General features: G+C 36.8%; 1 protein-coding gene across 4 annotated transcripts; it reads right to left on the bottom strand.

The window, feature by feature from the left end:
• Positions 1–654: 654 nt before the first annotated feature.
• On the bottom strand, positions 655–19,643 carry LOC133516951 (uncharacterized). Of its 4 annotated transcripts, XR_009799306.1 has the most exons (7): positions 19,289–19,643; positions 10,739–10,865; positions 8,223–8,366; positions 4,594–6,168; positions 3,211–3,402; positions 2,582–2,863; positions 773–890 (listed from the first exon to the last, which is right to left on the bottom strand). XR_009799306.1 is itself a non-coding variant. In XM_061850019.1 (6 exons), exons 1-6 carry the CDS (start codon positions 19,403–19,405, stop codon positions 739–741), a joined length of 2,307 nt encoding a protein of 768 aa, XP_061706003.1. In that variant the 5' UTR covers positions 19,406–19,634; the 3' UTR covers positions 655–738. The 4 variants fall into 4 exon arrangements, 3 of the variants coding, with proteins under 3 accessions (XP_061706003.1, XP_061706005.1, XP_061706004.1); XM_061850019.1 differs by lacking the exon at positions 2,582–2,863 and having other exon boundaries at positions 655–890; positions 19,289–19,634; XM_061850021.1 differs by lacking the exons at positions 2,582–2,863; positions 19,289–19,643 and adding an exon at positions 19,172–19,278 and having other exon boundaries at positions 655–890.
• Positions 19,644–20,486: the final 843 nt, after the last annotated feature.

The raw sequence follows: 20,486 nt of genomic DNA, 5'->3' as shown, positions 1-20,486 counted from the left end.
AAAACACGTGACATGTAAATGTACATGTTTATGGTTCCGATTCAGGCCACAAGATGGCAGACCCTCCAACGCGCACGGTCCCTATAACAATGACTTAGACAGCTGTACTTCGGGCCTTATTCAACAGTGGCGCCAACTCGTGACCACAAAAACGATAGCCCTCATTACAAAAAGCCTTCCATGACCAATAACAATTTTATGGTGCTTAAAAATAGTATATTTTCTACAACAGCACTTCAATCGGTCAATTAAATGACTGATACCGATATCTAAACTAACTTTATTTCATCATAAGACAACTGCTTACCAGTCAACTTATGAATATTACCTCTTACTGTTATTATTATTTTCTTACTGTTTTTTTTAATATTATTACTATATTACCAACTTTTGATGTTGTACCTATTTCAAAGTCCTAGAAGTTGGCAATATGATTGCTAATATTAACCTTTTCAAATTAAGATTTATTGGCAAAATCATCATATTTATATTGATGGAAGCCATATTTTAAAAGAAGAAGAAGAGGCTTATAGCGCGTTAATGATTAATATTATAAATATTGTTACATTCTATTTATCATTCGAAAAGTTCGGAAACCACTAATAAGTAAGGTCTTCCACGTGACATACTAAACAGGTAATTAAAACTTATCGATACTTATTTACAATTATTTTATTCAAATATTAAATAATACAATTAGTATCAAATAGCTTATCCTATTTTTTTATCAATTACCTATTATGTTTTAATAATATCTTCATTGGTTACGGTTACGGGCTGTTGCTTCGATCTGATGTATTTCTCAAGGCCCCACGAGAGAGCTGTGAGCCACGTGAATATGTTTAAACAATGCAATGTGATAGCTGTCGAGGCGTTGTCTTTTATCCAACCTGAAAATTAAAGTATTGAATTACAATAATCGTGACGTGTTCATTTAAATTGTATTACACATTACATTGTTAATTGTACAGTCAGCTGCAGAGAGAGGTGACCCCACAGCATACAATCAATCTATGCAGGGGGGTCACCTCTCTCTGCATCTGACTGTACATGAAGCTGAAAAATATACCGTATTTATGAATGAATTCCATCCATTATGCACTCGCTCTTTACACTACCGGCAAATGGGCCTTCTGTGATGTACCTATGTAAATAATTGTTCCTCCTCAAAATTCCGAGCCTAGTTAAACGAAATCAAAAATCAAAATCTCATAATATTTTATTTATTTATTTAATATTTATTGCACAATACACGAAGGTACAAATGGCGGACTTAATGCCTTAAGGCATTCTCTACCAGTCAACCAATGGGTTAAACCAGAATAATGGGTTAAACCAGATATTTTAGTCTTGGTTTATTTTTGATTTAGTAGCACTATACAAAAATCAGACCAGAATTTATGTAAATAATTAAGAGCCATAGCCATAGTAAATAACTAAGAGCCATAGCCATAGTAAAATACTAAGTGCCATAGCCATAGCCAAAGTAATTTGTACCATTAGCATACAAGTCTTAAGAGTCCGCATAGCAAGCTCGGTTCTTCATACAAACGTTGTTACGCTCTTATTTTAACCTTTTTCCAGGCCGCACCCATCAGCTTTGATGATTCATTTAAAGACAAGTCCCATTTCCTTGTACTATGCCTGGAAAAGGGTGAAGAGGGAAGAATAACCTTTTGAATTTAACGAAATAACGGTATATTTTTCTATGAAATTCAATTTCGGGAGAAAAGGGTTTCCACTAACTACGAGTAAATCTTAACAAATCACTTTGATTTTGATGTCGATCGCTTTAGCATAATATATTCCAGGTTAATAGGTTTCGCTTTTTGAAATAAAAAAGAACAATTTATTTTTGTTTCGAAAAAGAAAGGAAACCTTTAAACCTAGTTTTTCATTGTGTCAATAACATACTAAAAAATCATGGAGAATGGAAAATATTTAGAAGTGGAAAAACGTTTTGTCTTTTTGTACAGACGATCACGTGGTATACTTCCCTCTTAAAACGACTAGCTAGATTGCTCTGAATCATTGTACTTATACAATAAGATTAAATTTATCTATGCCTGTACCACAGTTAAATATGTTAAATAGTTTAAGAGTTTTTTTTATGAAATACTGAATTGAAATTAAAAGCTTTAGCTAAAACTAGCATGTACGTTATTGCAATAAACAGTTTTCTTTTTACTTAATTAGATTTTTAATGCTACATCATTAAAAGCACAATTTATTTATTTCTGACTGTACTTAACGCCCCTAAAAAGACTCGTTAAAACAATCATACGAGTCTAACTATCTACCTTCTGACTTCATCATCAGATCAGAGGGCCTACCGCGAACCACGTTTGATGTGTTGCCTCTCTGTCGCACTTGTAACTTCGCACGTAAATGTGACGTCGAACGTGGTTCGCGGTAGGCCGTCTGTTCGATGTTACTAAATTATTGTATTGTCTATATCATAAATGTACTTGTACCGTTTCGTTACCGTCACATGGGCGTAAGGTGAAAAATGTATTTATTATTCATTATTTTTTTATTACACAATACTTATTATTATCATCCTGACTGCGTAGATACCTACCTTTAACGTTCTGTGCTTTCTAATATTTCTGCCTCGTTATGTGTTCCGAATCTATTGAAAAGTCGCTGCTCTTATATTTATGACAAATTGCATGTTCTGATGTTATTGACTATATCTAGTATGTCGATTTTATTGAAAAGTAATGCTGCTCCGAAATATTTGAGTACCTTGCCCGCTACGATATCTGATGGCGACTGTACACACATGTGAGCTGTGGTCATCTATAAGTGGCTAAGCATCTATTCATGTTCTGTATTTCTTTGTTCCTATTTATTTGTGATCCTTAAATAAAATAAAAACGTATCTACTAAGTACTGTCACAAGAGAAGATTATGTACGCAATACATAGCCGCCCGAAAAAAAAAATGAATTGAGTGCTCTGTAGGGCTAAGATGGTCGGCTCTTTATCATTTGTCACCATGCCTGTCACGTTCTAACAAGTATGTAAGCGCGAAAGTGACGGGCATAGTGACAAGTGATAAAAATGGAACCATACTGCCACCGCTGGTAAGAGACGAGAAATTAAAAATTATCTTTACAAATCATTTCATAGCAATAAAGCCTACTTGTTTTAATTTGTGGTTATATCAAAATATACGCCGTATAGGTAAATTTATTAATAACCATACCAACTACAGGCCCCAACACCAAGTACACGATGCCGGCCGTGAGCAGTTGGATGCCGGTGGCCCCGGGCAGCTTGTGCAGCGGCACGTGGGTGGGGATCACCAGCGCCATGAACACCGTCCGCAGGCCCTTGCCGAAGCCGATCATGACCGCGACCAGGAGCACTATGGAGTACGTCTGGTAGTAGGCTAGAACTGTAACAGAAGACTATATTTTAGAAGTCGGAAAGAAACTAAGATACTATGAAAAGCTTTACGAAGCCTGACAGTTTCGAATAAACAGTACTGTACACATTGATCATTTAAGCAAACTATTGGTTTCCTTGCCTTTTGCGTACACTTTTGGATTATTCATCCTAAGAAACTCCATAAAATATTTTATTCCTATTGGATCCTATTGGATTTCTAAATGCAATTTAGGAATAGTACATTATTGCAGAGGCCAGAAAAGGGCAATTCGTGGATGAGTTTCGATTTTCGACAAAGAATATGAATCCACGAATTGCTGTTCGTGCCGAGGTATATATAGTGCTTTTCTCCAAACATGCGAGGAAATCAGGTAAAATAATCATAATTTAAGCATCAACCAGCACTCAAATCAAACCTTCACATCAAAAACATCAAAAACAATTTCCGTCTTAAATTATTTTTTTAAAGTTAAAGGCACAACCTATTCTGCCATTCAGTACCATTCAGTATTCGCTCATTCAATATAATTGTGCAATATAAGCTGTATTTGCACGCATGAGATCCAAAAAAATATAAAAGTTATATAAATAAATATTATAGGACATTATTTCACAAATTGACTAAGTCCCACAGTAAGCTCAATAAGGCTTGTGTTGAGGGTACTTAGACAACGATATATATAATATATAAATACTTAATTACATAAAAAACGCCCATGACTCAGGAACAAATATCCATGCTCATCACACGAATAAATGCCCTTACCAGGATTTGAACCCGGGACCATCGGCTTCATAGGCAGGGTCAATACCCACGAGGCCAGACCGGTCGTCAAATATAGTTATATCATATATATATAGTTAGCTATATAAATAATATAGTTATATAGTCTTTGATTATACTAAGCAATATTCGCATGATCTTACACGACACGACTCTATCCTATAGCTTGAAATGACGCTGACCGGGTCGTGTAGACGCAGCCCGCGACTATATTAATTGGTTGTTTGCGTTTTTCTTTAAAAAGTAAATAAATAGAGTAATAATTTCCCGTCCGCTAAAACACGACAATAATGAACATGACAAACACGACAAAGAAGACGAATCCACGAACAAAATCGAAATCCATCCACGAATTGCCCTTTCCCGGCCTCTGCAATAACGTACTATACATGTTCATACATTTTAGCAACTTACCCACTCTACCCATTGCCATCGATAAGACACCAAAGAGGAAGAACGAATTGTTGTCCCATCCTATTTTGCCAGCTACGAAGGGGATGCAGAATCTGACGCATATGTCCACTCCCGCTAGCAACGACATAAAAAAAGCCACTTCTGATTTACTCATACCGTAATCACCTAGTATAAATGGCGTTAGTATAGAGAAATTGAGTTCATTAAAGTTAGCTAACGTGATTCCGAGCATCAAGTTAATGAAAGTGAAGTCTCTCAGTAAATCTAAATCGAAGAATATTGCCACTTTTTCACAAAATGTAAGCTGTACTTCTTCATCATCTTCAACACCCTTGTTTTCTGTATTATCTTCAAATACATCATCCTCCAACTGGCCATTAATTAACAACTTGAACTTATCGGGTTCTTCGTTTTCTTTTAAATATTGTTCTAATTTCAAAGAAGCTTGTTTTAATACTTCACTTTCGTAATTGAAATTATTCGATTTCCGTCTATATCTAGTACGGTACGATTGATTGCTGGCATTATCTCTCAGATATTTTCGTTCATCAACATCGTCTTGATTTTTAAGCGATATGTTGCTATGATTATTTTTATTATATGACTCGCCATACTGACCCTCCATTTTGAATGATTTTAGACTTTTACTGCCAGCTAAATGTTTTTCAGCCTTATCTGCAATAACTTTAGCTTTCTCTGGGTCTATATTTTCAACAGCTGCCTTTTCATCAGCTTTAAGATCTTGAGGAGCTTTCAGTGTCGGACAGTCTTCTATTTCCGATTCTGGAATCTGTGTTTGAGTTATCGAAGTTTTTCTTTTTGGTTTATAATTGTCTCTTTCTTGAGTCATGGCTCCTAAATTCACAGCAGAGTTTTTTTTAGATTCATTAAGGTATAACTTGGGTTTATAATTTTCTCGCTCGTTGGCTAGTGTGCCCAGATTTGCTGCGGAGTTTTTTTTAGATTCATTGAGGTACAACGTTGAAGATTTGCGAGATCGATTTTCAGTTAGATTTGACATTGAAGGTTTTTTTGAATTCATGCGGGATGTTTTAGCTGAGGCATCCCTTGACGACAGCCTGCTTCTTGATTGTCGCGATTGACTGAAATATCCATCGTTGGCACGCAACATCATGGGCACTCCTGGGTCTGTGATTTCATATCCTGGATTAACTGGATCATCCTCATTATAAATATACTGACTGGAAAATGCACTAAAATTCTTAAATTTTGACATATTGCTGAAATAACCACTTTCTTTATCCCTTTTGTCAGATTGTTCAGAGCCCAATAGTTTTTCTTCGTCGCCATTTTCTCGATTAGTAGACTTACAGTGCCTTTCCACTGGCTGAAGTAGTAACGCGCAAGCGATGGCATGTAAGGAAAACCCACTTATAAGAAGAATGCATCCATGTTCACCAAAGAGATAGATCAGACCGGTGATAATGTGTGGCCATAACATGGGGCCAAGACCCGTAATAGTCCATGAGAGGCCGGTTGCTAGACGCCTTCTATTCTTCCAGTAAGTGTTTAAAGCAAGTGCATTAGCAGAGCTGCTTATGCCGTATCCAGCACCTGAAATCATAAAATTAAGTTTAAGCGCACTCCAACTTTATACATATTTGATAAAATTTTTGACACAGGGACGAAAATCAAATTCTACCCATATTGGTTTTTAATCATACTGAACATACATACCATGCCATATCCTTACTGATCTTTACGTTTTTAGTCTGCCTGTGTATCTACCTACCTTAATCTCTCTTTTAATAGTTTATCATAGTTTCCAAGTAGTTATACTAACAAGAATTAGATAACTAATATACAGTCACCCACTCATCATGTCTAACAAAACATTTGGATAAAAACTGCATACTTGACTTTTGTCTGACTGTTTAGCTGATCGTATAAACGAGTAGTAAGTAATAATGTTTAGAGGTAAACAACAACAACAATAAACTGTATTACAATGGTAATACAGTTGTATCGAATTTCATCCCTCATCCCTCCCTTCCTCATCCCTTGAGGGGATGAAAAAGGGGGGGGGAGGAATTGACTGTGGAAGTAAGTACTTATTCTAAGTAGATGAAGTCGCGGGCACAAGGTAATACTATAATATAAATAAATAATATATAATGTAAATGACATGTGGTGGATTTGTGAGCTATAATAAAATTATATACCACACATAACGCTTATCTCGTCGTATCTATAATGAATTGGGGCCTTAAAGAGAATCGTATCGCAGTAATTGCGTTGCACAAATGTGGGCACCCGCCAAACATGATTTTGAAGTTGCTTGAAAACCTAAAAATCAACAAACAATTTGTTTATCGCACAATTAATAGATACAATACTGTGGCCCTAGTGAAAAAGGGTACAAGTCTCTGGCAGTTTAGGTGTATAAGGGCATAAGTGTTACGTGGAACTTACACCCCTTTACACCTGCGCTGCCAGAGACTTGTACCCTTTTTCACTAGGGCCACAGATATATAACGAAGAGGACTGATTTCATATTTAAAGCAAGTGGGTCAATAGTTATTTACGATACAAGTGCAGAAAATAGGAAATTCGCAACGAGTAGTGATAAATTCGACACGAGTTGTGAATTATCTATTCGCACGTGTATCGTACAACGTTTTTCAGTACATATTACTTTTTAAAGTTTCGACATATGCACGGAAAGTGCTCATTTCCGAACGCGTGCGGGAAAGTAGCACCATATGTACTGTAAAATTGTTTAAGTTGTCTTGTTTGAGACCGCTCTGTCTTGCTTGTATATGTGTCTTCTATAAAATAATTATTAAAATCGAGTGCTATTGCATGTTTTCTAGCTGTAGATTACAATTTACATGGAAAATTAAAAAAATAAATTTCATCTCATAAAAAAAGCTACACTCAGTCACATTGGGGACATTTGGGGACAAAGGACAAGACATCGAAAATAATTTCGACCGACGTGACTATAAGAACTCATATATTCCTTACTTGTATACTTATGCATTCAACTGTATCACCCTTCGATTATGATTATATGATTGGACGAGCTAGTAGTTATCAGATAAATTTGTTACGACTTATGAAATGATGACGCTCGCAAGGCGTGGTCACAATGACATGTATTGATATTATTGGAATTGGGATTATTGTTGGCAGTTGTTTAATCCCCCACAAATGAACGATGAACTATTATACTGCATACTCGTATATATTATTATACTGCATTGCATATATACATATTCTAATTGGTACTGGTACTATTGCTGGATTTAGTGGTTATTATTATTGATATTTTAAATGCATGATTTTCATTACCTATTCATTCACTTATTCAACTTGATCACATCCCACTAGCGTTTGTTCATTATCTAGTAGATATTTATCTCTTATTAGTCTGTTCATTGACTAAGCAAAATAAACAATCATTATCTTTAAGCTTATGAGTTTAGCCTCGGTATGGCGTGACTTCCAGATGAAGATCCGTTTATGTGAACTAGATACATGACAAGTTATCTGTTAAATAAAGCAACCGGAAAAAACCAACATCATTGAGCATCGGCAACTTAATCAAATGCCATCTCTCGTAAACCAAAACAAAATTATGTAATCTTATTTAAATATTCACTTACCATAAAGTATTGAAAATGATACGAGGTAGGTGACGAAATTGTACGAAAATGTGCATAGAATTAATGAAATAAAGACCACGCACGCTCCAGTCAGCGACACTTGGCGGTACGTGAATGTTTTAAACACTGGCCCGTTGGCTAAACCTGTGAAATAAAAAAAAGTTAGTTGGATGTCGGTAGTAAAAATATTGACTGACATCATTTTTAATAACATAATCTAATTAATGTATAAGCATTTGGACATGAAAAAATATCTACTTGCAATAACGTTAAAAGATAAAAACCTCAGCATTTTTAATAGTTTAAGTTTTTTTTATTCAAACTATGTTATTGTATAAATTGTATTTAAAAAAATGTTTTAGCTTATATTGCTGGACATGCATAGGTTTCCTCTCATGCATGAGAGGAAATAAAGGTTTAATGTGTCAATTGAAGACACAGGGCCCTCGCTAAGGATACGGGCGACCCTGTGTCCGTGGTGACATTTGCGAAATGCTGGTTTGATTTATGCGATGCCGGGTCCGCCATCACCATCAGTCAAAAAGCAATGGTGATGCTCGAGTTGAAGACCCGGCGTTGTTGACATGAGTATAGATGGACCCATGGTCCCCGCGTTAAATACGGGCGGCCATGGTTCCTGGTTGAATTTTATGAAGATGGGAGTTTTTGATTTAAGATGGGGGGTTATTTTTATTTTAAGATGGGAGTTTGATTAGAGTAGAGTTATGTTAGTTGTAATTGGATTTATGTTGTTGCGAAGATATTTTTGGTTGTTGCGAAAGATATTTTAGTTGAATATGCGAGTTGGGACCGCAGTGGATGTTGATATCAATATTCGACGGACGCTGCTGTCCATACGTCGGTTTTCCCTTAGTCTCCTTTTACGACACCCACGGGATGAGATGGGGTGGTGCTATTCTAAAACGCCGGCACCACACGGCGGGTTAGAGATGATAGAGATGATGGGGGTTTGATTTTTAGATGGGGGTTTGTATTGAAATTTTTAGATTGATTGTACGATTTGGGACCGCAGTAGATGTTGATGACAATACTCGACGGACGCTGCTGCCCATACGTCGGTTTCCCTTAGTCGGCTTTTACGACACCCACGGGACGAGATGGGGTGGTGCTATTCTGACGCCGGCACCACACGGCGGAGGAAATAGGTTAAATGTATAGATATTAGATTGAGTACCTAATTAGGTATTCTTTTTGAGAAAACAATATTCTAGTTGGTAACAAAGGAAGGGAGAAGGGTATAGACTATGTGTTGGTATATCTATTTAATTATGATTAATCTGATAAGGTAATCTACTAGGGGGTCTATTTGACCCATCAATGAAACAGAAGGCATCACAAGTTATCATAAAGCTGCCCCAACAGGTTACGTTGTTGCAATTTTTAATTTACCTGAAAAACCATATTTATATGCAAGGGTGCTAAGCTAATAGTTTAGCTGACTGTACATAAAACGTGTATCTCTATTCACAACAAACCCGTTTTTAAATGATTCATTTTCAGCGTCTGGTTTCAGTTATATAAGAGCATTTAATTAATGCAAGTGCATAGAGCACTAATAATAGCCCTATTACTCGCTACGGAAAATTTCAGTAGCGTTTGCCTTAGCAGTGTTTGTAAGTAGGTTGGAGAATGCCTATCTGAATCACTGCAGCGCGCTCCATGTTTTGGGCAATATGCAATTGTATATTAACACAAGATGTAAGACAAGTAAGTACTAACATTGACATGTTATTTTTGCAATTTGTTATATAATCATTTTAACAAACACAAATGGGTGGAAAAACAATTAAAAACTTATAAATAAAAAAATTGTCCCAGGTCGAGACCGCTTGTCAGGGTGCCCAAAAGGCTGGCTGCATTGCCCCTCTGGATAGCAATGCTGATCCGCTGGGCGAAGTACAGCAAGTTTTGAGTATACAAAATAAACATTTTATTGTGTCTTCATGTAAAATACCCATACATCTTAATTTTCCTAAACAGATAAGTGGCATCGCAATGCATATTGTTTCGAATAGATTAACTTAAATTTATATAGGTAGGTACATAACGAATACATTTTAGTTAAAACAATTGTAGGTCTAACTGATGTGTTGATGCGTTTATCTGATGCGGTTGCTAAGAAATTGTTATGGTCATCTATGGACTGGCTCTAGCTGAATGGCTGAAGGCTCGGCTTGGCTGCATGATACTGATTTCTATTATATGTAGTAAGTAAAAATTAAATATATAAACTGGTTTTATCCCCAAAACTCAGCTACCTACTTCTAGAAAATCATCGCGCAAAATCTTCAACTTATATACTTAGAGATCGTCTGAAAATGTGTATACCTAACAGGAATTTCATTTACTGAGAAATAAACAACTAAATTGAATGAAATGACCTGCCAAATGTTTAAATAGCTTTAAAATTATAAATTAAAAAAATATTTAGCGCAGTTTATAAAAAATGGAATACTCAATGTGCCATGGTAGTGACCACGAGGCGCGTCACGCACCGACGCAAGAGGTCAGCGCGGAGTTCATGTTTATGATGGTGGTGGTCTCTGAGCTGGTGATGCCGAGGCTGGAGAACCTGTCGCGGAACAGCAGCCCGAACTGCTGCAGCATCGGCAGAGCTGACAGCTGAAATGGAGGGCAATAAATACAACTTTTATAATTTTTACAGTACATATGGTGCTACTTTATAGCACTAGTGCGAAAATTAGCATATTACGTTACTGTGTCGAACATTTAAAGGGCCATATGTACTGTAAAACGTTGTACTAATAGGTATTTCGCAACTCGTGTCGATTTAAAACACTCCCTTCGGTCGTGTTTTAATTTATCACCACTCGTTTCGAATTTCCTATTATTCGCACTTGTATCGTAATATACTATTCCATTTTTCCTTTTATGTAATAAATGGAGTAACTATTGTTCGCAGACATTTCTGCTTGATCAAAATTAGGTTAAGTTTTGTGAAGTTATAAGAATTAGGTACAGTCAGCATCAAAAGTAGCGGATCAAACAAGGTGTCAAAAGTATCTATCATTCTGTAACAGCTTAACAAAATGTTACGGTTCTATATGTAGAACGATTCAGACTGTAAAAGATATACCTTTGAGCATAAATTTTAGACATTTATATATATTTGGAAAAGTTATCCGGAATATCAGATACTTTTGGCGCGTTGTTTCATCCGCTACTATTGATGCTGACTATACACACAACTGACGTTGGTAAGTATACAAATGAAGGTCAGATACTTTGGAGGTTATATAAATTTGAAGTCCATGGTAAATGATTTTTACTAGAAACCTAACAATTGCAAAAATCGGCTAAGAGCATGTTGGTCCATGCTCAGTGTAGGGTTTCGTAGTTACCATTCTGTCAAAAACAAAATAGGCCAAACGGGGGCTTTTAGTAAGTATTATGTACATTACAAGCATAAGGAGTACCTTTGCAGCACTTTGTATGTCTTTTTACTAAGAAAAGAAGATTTTTTGCAATAAGTAATTCAAAAACTACCGGACCGATTATGTTCGCTATAGTTTTCATTGAAAGTATTTAGTGAGCTTTTATTTCACGATTTTTTTCATATTTTTGGACCCATTGTTCAAAAGTTAGAGGGGGGGGGGACATATTTTTTTGTTTCGGAGCGATTATTTCCGTAAATATTCATGTTATCAAAAATGGGTTTTATAGACCCTTATCCGTTTTGAAATACCTATCCAACGATACTCCACACTATTGAGTCAAAGCAAAAAAAATGGGAGGTACCCCAAAATGAATGGGAGGTACCCTGATTTTTTTTTTAGTTTTTATTTTACCATGCCAAATAGCAGCTTTCTAGCAGCACTAACGATTACAGAGCAAAGCCGTGGACGGACGGACAGACGGACATGGAGAAACTGTGAGGGTTTCTAGGTGACTACGAAACCTTAAAAAGTTGCTGGATAATAACGTATTCGATTCTAAATCTTTAGCTTTATGAAAAGGTAGAGCCCAGGGACCGGACCCGCTTACCCTAACCCGTTCAAAAACCCGGGTTATTGTAAAGCTGTGTTCCAAAAACCGCTTCATTTCGGTAAGCTTTTGATTGGCTTACCGGTTAAGAAACTAATCCTTTTATTTGAATTAATTCAGGTTAGCGCTTACCGATATTAAAAACCCGGGAAAGGGTTATCGCTTCAAGCGCTGATTAAATACTAACAAGCTGTTTTAGCTTTTACGTAAACTGCATATGGTCTATTAACGTAGCGCCCGACGCGAAACACGGCGGTTCCATTCCCTACGTGCACGTGCGAGTGCGCGGCGCGGCGCGGCGGCAGTCGGTATTTGTCAAAGGCTTTGTAATTTGCCGACCTAATATTGCTAAATCAAACAAAAGTGTACGTTAAGTCAAGTAGCGCACAACGTAAATTTCAAAACACATGCTAAGGTTTAAGGCAAATTACCTAATATGGTAAGGCGTTGCATTGATTTTGGTATATTTTTGTTTAGTACCTATTACTCCTATTATTGTCACTTTCTTTATCGTTTGCTGTCTGTGCACATCTCCTGTGTCAGTGGAACTCATCAATGGCTTCTAAAAATTTTATCGAGTTAGGGCTCATTTTAAAGGTCTTGATTGACGAGTTCTTTACGATACACATGGTGGAGAGGGTCTGATGGTGGAATCGGAAGGTGTCGATGGAACTCATCGATAACTATTAGTAATGCTATCGAGTTAGGGCTCATTTTAAAGGTCTTGACGAGTTCTTTACGATACACATGGGGGAGAGGGTCTGATGGTGGAATCGGAAGGTGTCGATGGAACTCATCGATAACTACTAGTAATGCTATCGAGTTTGGGCTCATTTTAAATATCTTGACGAGTTCTTTACGATACACATGGTGGCGAGGGTCTGATGGTGGAATCGGAAGGTGTCAGTGGAACTCATCGATAACTACTAGTAATGCTATCGAGTTTGGGCTCATTTTAAAGGTCTTGACGAGTTCTTTACGATACACATGGTGGCGAGGGTCTGATGGTGGAATGGGAAGGTATCGATGGAACTCATCGATACCTATTAGTAATGCTATCGAATTTGGGCTCATTTTAAATGTCTTGACGAGTTCTTTACGATACACATGGTGGCGAGGGTCTGATGGTGGAATCGGAAGGTGTTGATGGAACTCATCGATACCTACTAGTAATACTATCGAGTTTGGGGTCATTTTAAAGGACTTCACGAGTTCTTTATGATACACATGGTGGCGAGGGTCTGATGGTGGAATCGGAAGGTAATGATGGAACTCATCGATAACTACTAGTAATGCTATCGAGTTTGGGCTCATTTTAAATGTCTTGAAGAGTTATTTACGATACACATGGTGACGAAGGTCTGATGGCGGAATCGAAAGGTGTCAGCGGAACTCATCGATGACTTCCCATAATGCTATCGAGTTTAGGCTCATTTTAAATTTCTTGACGAGTTCTTTACGATACACATGGTTAAGGTTCATCATTTATGAAAACCACATTTCCTAAAACCTATAAAACAACATCCATGACAACTTTTATGACAAGTTGCATGGCCGCTATCTTGGATTCCAAAATAGTCATGACTTTCAAAATCCGCACTCCCTAAAACCTATAAAACGACATCCATGACGACTTTTATGACAAATTGCATGGTCGCCATCTTGGATTCCAAAATAGTCGTGATTTTCGAAATCCGCACTCCCTAAAACCTAAAAAACGACTTCCATGATGACTTTTATGACAAAATGTGTGGCCGCCATCTTTGATTTCAAAATGGTTATCATTTTCGAAATCCGCACTCCCTAAAACCTATAAAACGATATCTATGACGACTTTTATGAAAATTGCATGGCCTCCATCTTGGATTCGAAAATAGTCATCTTTTTCGAAATCCGCACTCCCTAAAACCTATAAAACGACATCCATGACGATTTTTATGACATAGTACATGGTCACCATCTTGGACTCCATCCATGACGACTTTTATGACAAATTGCATGGCCGCCATCTTGGATTCCAAAATAGTCATGATTTTCGAAATCTGCACTCCCTAAAACCTATATAACGACATCCATGACGATTTTTATGACATTGTACATGGTCACCATCTTGGACTCCAAAATGGTCATCTTTTTCGAAATCTGCACAACCTAAAACGTATAAAACGACATCCATGACGACTTTTATGACAAATTGCATGGCCGCCATCTTGGATTCCAAAATAGTCATGATTTTCGAAATCCGCACTCCCTAAAACCTATAAAACGACATCTATGACGAGTTTTATGAAAATTGCATGGCCTCCATCTTGGATTCGAAAATAGTCATCTTTTTCGAAATCCGCACTCCCTAAAACCTATAAAACGACATCCATGACGATTTTTATGACATAGTACATGGTCACCATCTTGGACTCCATCCATGACGACTTTTATGACAAATTGCATGGCCGCCATCTTGGATTCCAAAATAGTCATGATTTTCAAAATCTGCACTCCCTAAAACCTATATAACGACATCCATGACGATTTTTATGACATTGTACATGGTCACCATCTTGGACTCCAAAATGGTCATCATTTTCGAAATCCACACTCCCTAAAACGTATAAAACGACATCCATGAAGACTTATGACAAATTGCATGGCCGCCATCTTGGACTCCAAAATGGTCATCATTTTCGAAATCCGCACTCCCTAAAACGTATAAAACGACATCCATGAAGACTTATGACAAATTGCATGGCCGCCATCTTGGACTCCAAAATGGTCATCATTTTCGAAATCCGCACTCCCTAAAACGTATAAAATGACATCCATGACGACTTTTATGAAAAATTGCATGGCCGCCATCTTGGATTCCAAAATAGTCATGATTTTCGAAATCCGCACTCCCTAAAACCTATAAAACGACATCCATGAAGACATTTATGACAAATTGCATGGCCGCCATCTTGGACTCCAAAATGGTCATCATTTTCGAAATCCGCACTCCCTAAAACGTATAAAACGACATCCATGACGACTTTTATGAAAAATTGCATGGCCGCCATCTTGGATTCCAAAATAGTCATGATTTTCGAAATCTGCACTCCATAAAATCTATATAACGACATCCATGACGATTTTTATGACATAGTACATGGTCACCATCTTGGACTCCAAAATGGTCATCTTTTTCTAAATCTGCACTCCCATAAACCTAAAAACCGATTTACATGGCGAACTCCCTAAAACCTAAAAATGATGATTTTTATGACAAAGTGTGTGGCCGCCATCTTATTAAAACCTGTTTTAAACCGGATGCAACTAAGCATCTATATAGTAAGTCAACATTAACGAAAAGTACTTTTACGTCGGTAGTTACAATATACCTATCGAATCAATTACGTAATGCCCATCTCTGCCGCGGTGCCGCAGCGGTGGGGGAAAGGCGCGGGAGAGGGGTAAGGCTTACCCCAAAATCGAAAGGTTACCGGTTAGTACACGCAAAACACAAACCGAATCAGCCCCTGTAAGCGGTAACCACTTGTTACGATTAGGTTAACCTGAAATAATACGGGTTATCATTATTGTTGGGTAACCGGTTGAACGGGTTACCCAAACGATTAGCTTATCATATGAAGGGGTTACCCATTCGAACGGGTAAGGCAAATGAACGGGTTTTCCGGTCCCTGCGGTAGAGCCTGCGCTACGTAAACGGCAAGAATCTCAGCGGCAACATTTCCCTTTAAACGTTAACAGTTACCTCACGCTGTTACAACGGACAGCGAGCTGCAAAATTGCACGGGCAAATAGTGAATGAATGAAATTCATTCATAAAATGGCCATCATCTTTTCCCAAAAAATTGATAACAATATGTGTAACAACATATCTACATATATAATGCAACATATAACATCAGTAACATAACTACAAATAAGACGACTCCATAATTCCAGGCTTATGCTTGGCTTGTATAAGTAGTTAGTAGGTATACATACAGAGTGATCTTGTTATGTCTGACCATATAATGAACAACTTACTACCTATAGTAGAGCGGTTTTTAGTCCAAAAGTCTTCTAGAAATCGATTTTCGCTCATGTCGTCTCGGATATGGGTGAATGTAGTATTAATGCCTTCAGTTTGATGTCCTGACTGCAAATATATGAGATGACAAGCGCGAAAATGGTGGGGGTAGTTACTGTGACGCCATAAAGTCGGCAGTACGACAAAACATCCCATTTGGGGTACCAAATGAAAGGGCTTTATGAGTAGATTACAAATATATAACGTACCATAACATTTTCACCACTTGGTCTAACAAATTATTATTAACAAATTATTAGAAAACGTTCAAAAATTTCACCGATTGATTTTGAACTGCCCTAGATTGAAAACTATTGAATTACTGAATCGGTCATTCCAAAATCCATACCAAGACTGTAAATATCCTCTACATAATGTTCAAAAATAATTAACCAGAAATATAAAAAAAAATAAGAAAATAAAGATAATACTGTTATTCAATTGATGTACTCAATTGAATAACAGTATAATTTTCTGTTAAAGGAAAAAATGCTGTCTCGTACATTTTAGAGAATCATGTTAGTGTTGTCTATGGGACACCACTATTTTTCGAGTTGTTCAGTATGACCTACATATTCACCCCTCAGAGCAGGGCCGGATCTACGGAAAGGCAACCGGGGCTAAAGCCCCGGGGCCTCCACAAAAGAGGGACCCCACAATAGAAACTTCGGAAAATTTACCATTTTATTTGGAAAATAATTCGGGGCCAGGGGCCTCCACTCCTTTATTGCCCGAGGCCTCCAGACCTCTACATCCGGCATTGCCTCAGAGTATAGTCAGACGTAACAAAATCACCCTGTAGGTATAATTTTTGCAAGATGTATTTGTGACAGGATAGATCCCGAAATGTGGTAGTTACCTATATGGAAGGTAGAAGAAAGGAACAGAATCTCCATATGCCAAAAAGTGTCCGACAAAAAACCATAAATAGGTGGCGCTAGAATTCTTGAGAAAAAAATCTAATCATAGACAGCGCACTTCACTCCGTGAATAACGCCTAGGTTCTTAGCTACTCTAGAGCTACTCTGGAGAGATTTGGAACTATTATTTATAGCTGACAGCTGGACACTTTTGCAACATTCAACATTCTGTTCCTTGCCTCTACCTTCCATAGTTACCTACTTGCATAAAACTGCCATTTGCAAACTGACACTTTGCATTGGCGTGGCGTTCTCTTGTGTCAGAAGCCAAGATCCTTTTTGGGTCATTGGACCAGTGTAGTAAGTAAGTATTGCTAGTATTTCATTGCTAAAGGAACTGATAAAGACTGAATGTAGACGAATGTACACGAGGTGAGGCACTAGATGTATTTCCAAGTATGGTATAAAGCCTCCTTATTAAGTACGGTTTTAAAGATAACATTTTATTAGCTACTATAGTAATAATTTATAATTGGTTGGGGTAACGCCTTTGTCTTAAAACATAGTTAAAAACGTTATTTCTGTGTTATCTAAAATATCCGTTTATTCAAAAAAAAATAGTAGGTAGTATTTTTTGAATATTCGAATATTTTTTATATCCGAATATTCGGATTGCAAACTATATTTTTGGCCATATGAAACTAAAACGTAGTGACTATATGCTCTTTGCATGAAACCCCAAACATCAATTAACATAAAAACAGAAGTCGTCAGTTTCTTATTCGTAAAAAAGAATGAGTCAGTCAGTCAGTATAACATACCTACATGCATTTGAGTAGCGGGTGCATTTTTATGAAAACTAAACTTGATCTCTCGAACCGGATACAGACTAATAAAAAAAGGGTCCAACACTCGAGTAAACATCTTAAATCAACAAGCACTCATCCAACACGGATATTATTGGTATGGTACTAAATGATATGTTTAAAACGATTAAATTACCTACTAGAATCTAAGTCACAAGAAGGTATTAAATAATGTGCAATAGTTATACCTACCTCATATGTATTGCTCAAGCGCCATTCTCAATTTACTGAAGAACATGTCTAGCACGTAACAGAATAAAATACATTGTGAAATAGGGCGATAATGCCCAAAATTGTAACAGTCAATTAGAAATCCGGCCCGCAAGAGGATTTTTAGACTCGAGTTTACAATTTGAATACAGTCAGTCCGTTCGTAGATAGGGCAATATTTTTCGACACCCTTACAAGGAAATAAACAAAAAACACATAACAACAGGACTTTCCGGTTGAACTTCAAACTGGCGAAGGCGTCACGAGAATTGTTTTCTTTTTTTGTTTTTTGCTCATTGATGTTGTTTAAAGTGTAGGTAGATAATATTGATACCTTATTTTCTCCAAAAAACTAATTATTAGGTACCTCCTGGGCTTGCATGACTGATATATAATATGTAATATAAAAACTGAGTAATGATTTTGGGGCAGGTGGGGCCCCCAATTATTTCCTAGTAGCTGGGAGTCTTTACTCTCTGCACGCCTTTACGATTGTGATCAAAGAACCTCATTCACTTTGTCAAGATGTTTCTTTAATTTAAGTATAAGTTTCCATTTCTCATACAAGTGTAAAGTATTATTATCATATAAATATATTACTTTCTGGATAGTAGGAGACTGCTCGGCAAACTGATAAATTTCAGTCAGAACCTTAACTCAAACAAAATCAATAAATTCTTAAGAATTTTACTAACGTACCTCCACTAGTTGAAAGCACCCATAGGCTTCGGTGGCTGCTTAACATCAGGTGGACCGCACGATTGTGTGCCCCCGTCGTGGCAAATACTTTTTACCTTTTTGGATTATAATCTTCACCAAGAATAGAAGCATCAGTGTTCAAGCTTAATAGCTTGACCACTGATGTTTCGTACGTACTGAGCTAAATACCGAACGAATAAAACGTCTGTAAACACTTACCTTGGCATTGTGAATTGGCCTTCACAAAAATTGCAGTTATACTGCAGTTGTCACTCTGATATTCCGATTATTAATTACACATTTTATAAGAACGATTTAACGGTCATTTAAACTCACGTTAGAAAATCCAGCGGCAATAATAATCATCCACCCCCAGCCTCCGTCCGGGGGGATGAATTCACCTTCCATTTTCACTTTAGATTTCATCTCCTTTGATTTCGCCATCCTTTTCATCCACTAACATTTATTATTGAATAAAATGTATATGAGGACGGGGCAGTGCAGTCTTTGATACGTTACGGACAAAACTGATAACTTTTTATTGCGTTAGCCTCACATATGATGTAGGTACGAGTATGTGACAGACACGCCTATCCATTTAAGCGTACAATGGTTTACTTACTAATATTTCTATTAGGATTGTCACATCTATAACGATTTTAGTAATCAGATATTTACTAACTGCATACTAGGTATAATATTGAAAAGGTACAGTACAATAAAATTTCCTGCAAAAGTCTACATATAAGAACCACTGGTACATCTTTATTTATTTGGTTAATTTGTTTATTTTGTAACATAGAAATTATCTCAGTTGTTTACTAGGGCCCTGCATGATGGTGACATAAATTGGCTACAATTGAGTCCTGTTCTGGTTAAAACCGCTTGCCACATTTCAGCTAAATCAAATTCATTTACAAATCACTATTGATAAATTCTCACATTATAGGTTATCAATTGTATCTAATTATCTAAAGGCCAACACGATGTGTTTGAGTGTTCGGTGTGATCAAATAAGGAGTGTTTCGGAAAAAAGTAGAAGCACGTTATGTGGATTTTTCATTTTATTTTGTGATAATTTTTAAACAGTGACTTTTTTCTATACGAATCTGTAGATACTTATTCAATAAATTTAAATAAAATCGTATAACTCTCTTCTCATCTCTCTTAACCCTTTTTGAACAGCGTTTTCTGAGAGAATTTATGACGTGTTTCTCATAAACATAGCTTATTCTTTAAGTTTGATGAGCTAGTAATACATTATTAAATTGTCTTTTGGTTCTTTTTTTTTATTTGACTTGACTTTGAGGTAGTTACATGGAATTTCCACATTTGTGAATTTACTATTTTTAGAGAAATTTGTCTTCCATAGAAAAACCTTTGTCAAAGGTTATATTGGAAAGACTTTCTAACTATCCAAGATAAAACCCAGTTAATTCGTATAACTTAGTCGCAAGATGATATTTCTGAAAGCATAAAACAAGTTGTGAAAATGGAAATTCAATTGTGGCAAACAGCAAGTGAAGATTGTCAT

The sequence above is a fragment of the Cydia pomonella genome, chromosome 4, assembly GCF_033807575.1.
Source record: "Cydia pomonella isolate Wapato2018A chromosome 4, ilCydPomo1, whole genome shotgun sequence".
Classification (NCBI taxonomy): Eukaryota; Metazoa; Arthropoda; class Insecta; order Lepidoptera; family Tortricidae; genus Cydia; species Cydia pomonella.
The sequence above is the reverse complement of the archived record's forward strand: the minus strand, read 5'-3'. Positions and strand labels throughout refer to the sequence as shown.

What these genes read in the sequence shown, in the direction of transcription:
- LOC133516951 (XM_061850019.1), bottom strand. Translation starts at nt 19,405, where the DNA reads ATGAAAAGGATGGCGAAATCAAAGGAGATGAAATCTAAAGTGAAAATG. An exon ending in TTGCCGCTGGATTTTCTAAC is followed by an intron (nt 10,866 to 19,288) that starts GTGAGTTTAAAT and finishes CCTCCATTTCAG; the next exon opens with CTGTCAGCTCTGCCGATGCT. An exon ending in ATCATTTTCAATACTTTATG is followed by an intron (nt 6,169 to 8,222) that starts GTAAGTGAATAT and finishes TTATGATTTCAG; the next exon opens with GTGCTGGATACGGCATAAGC.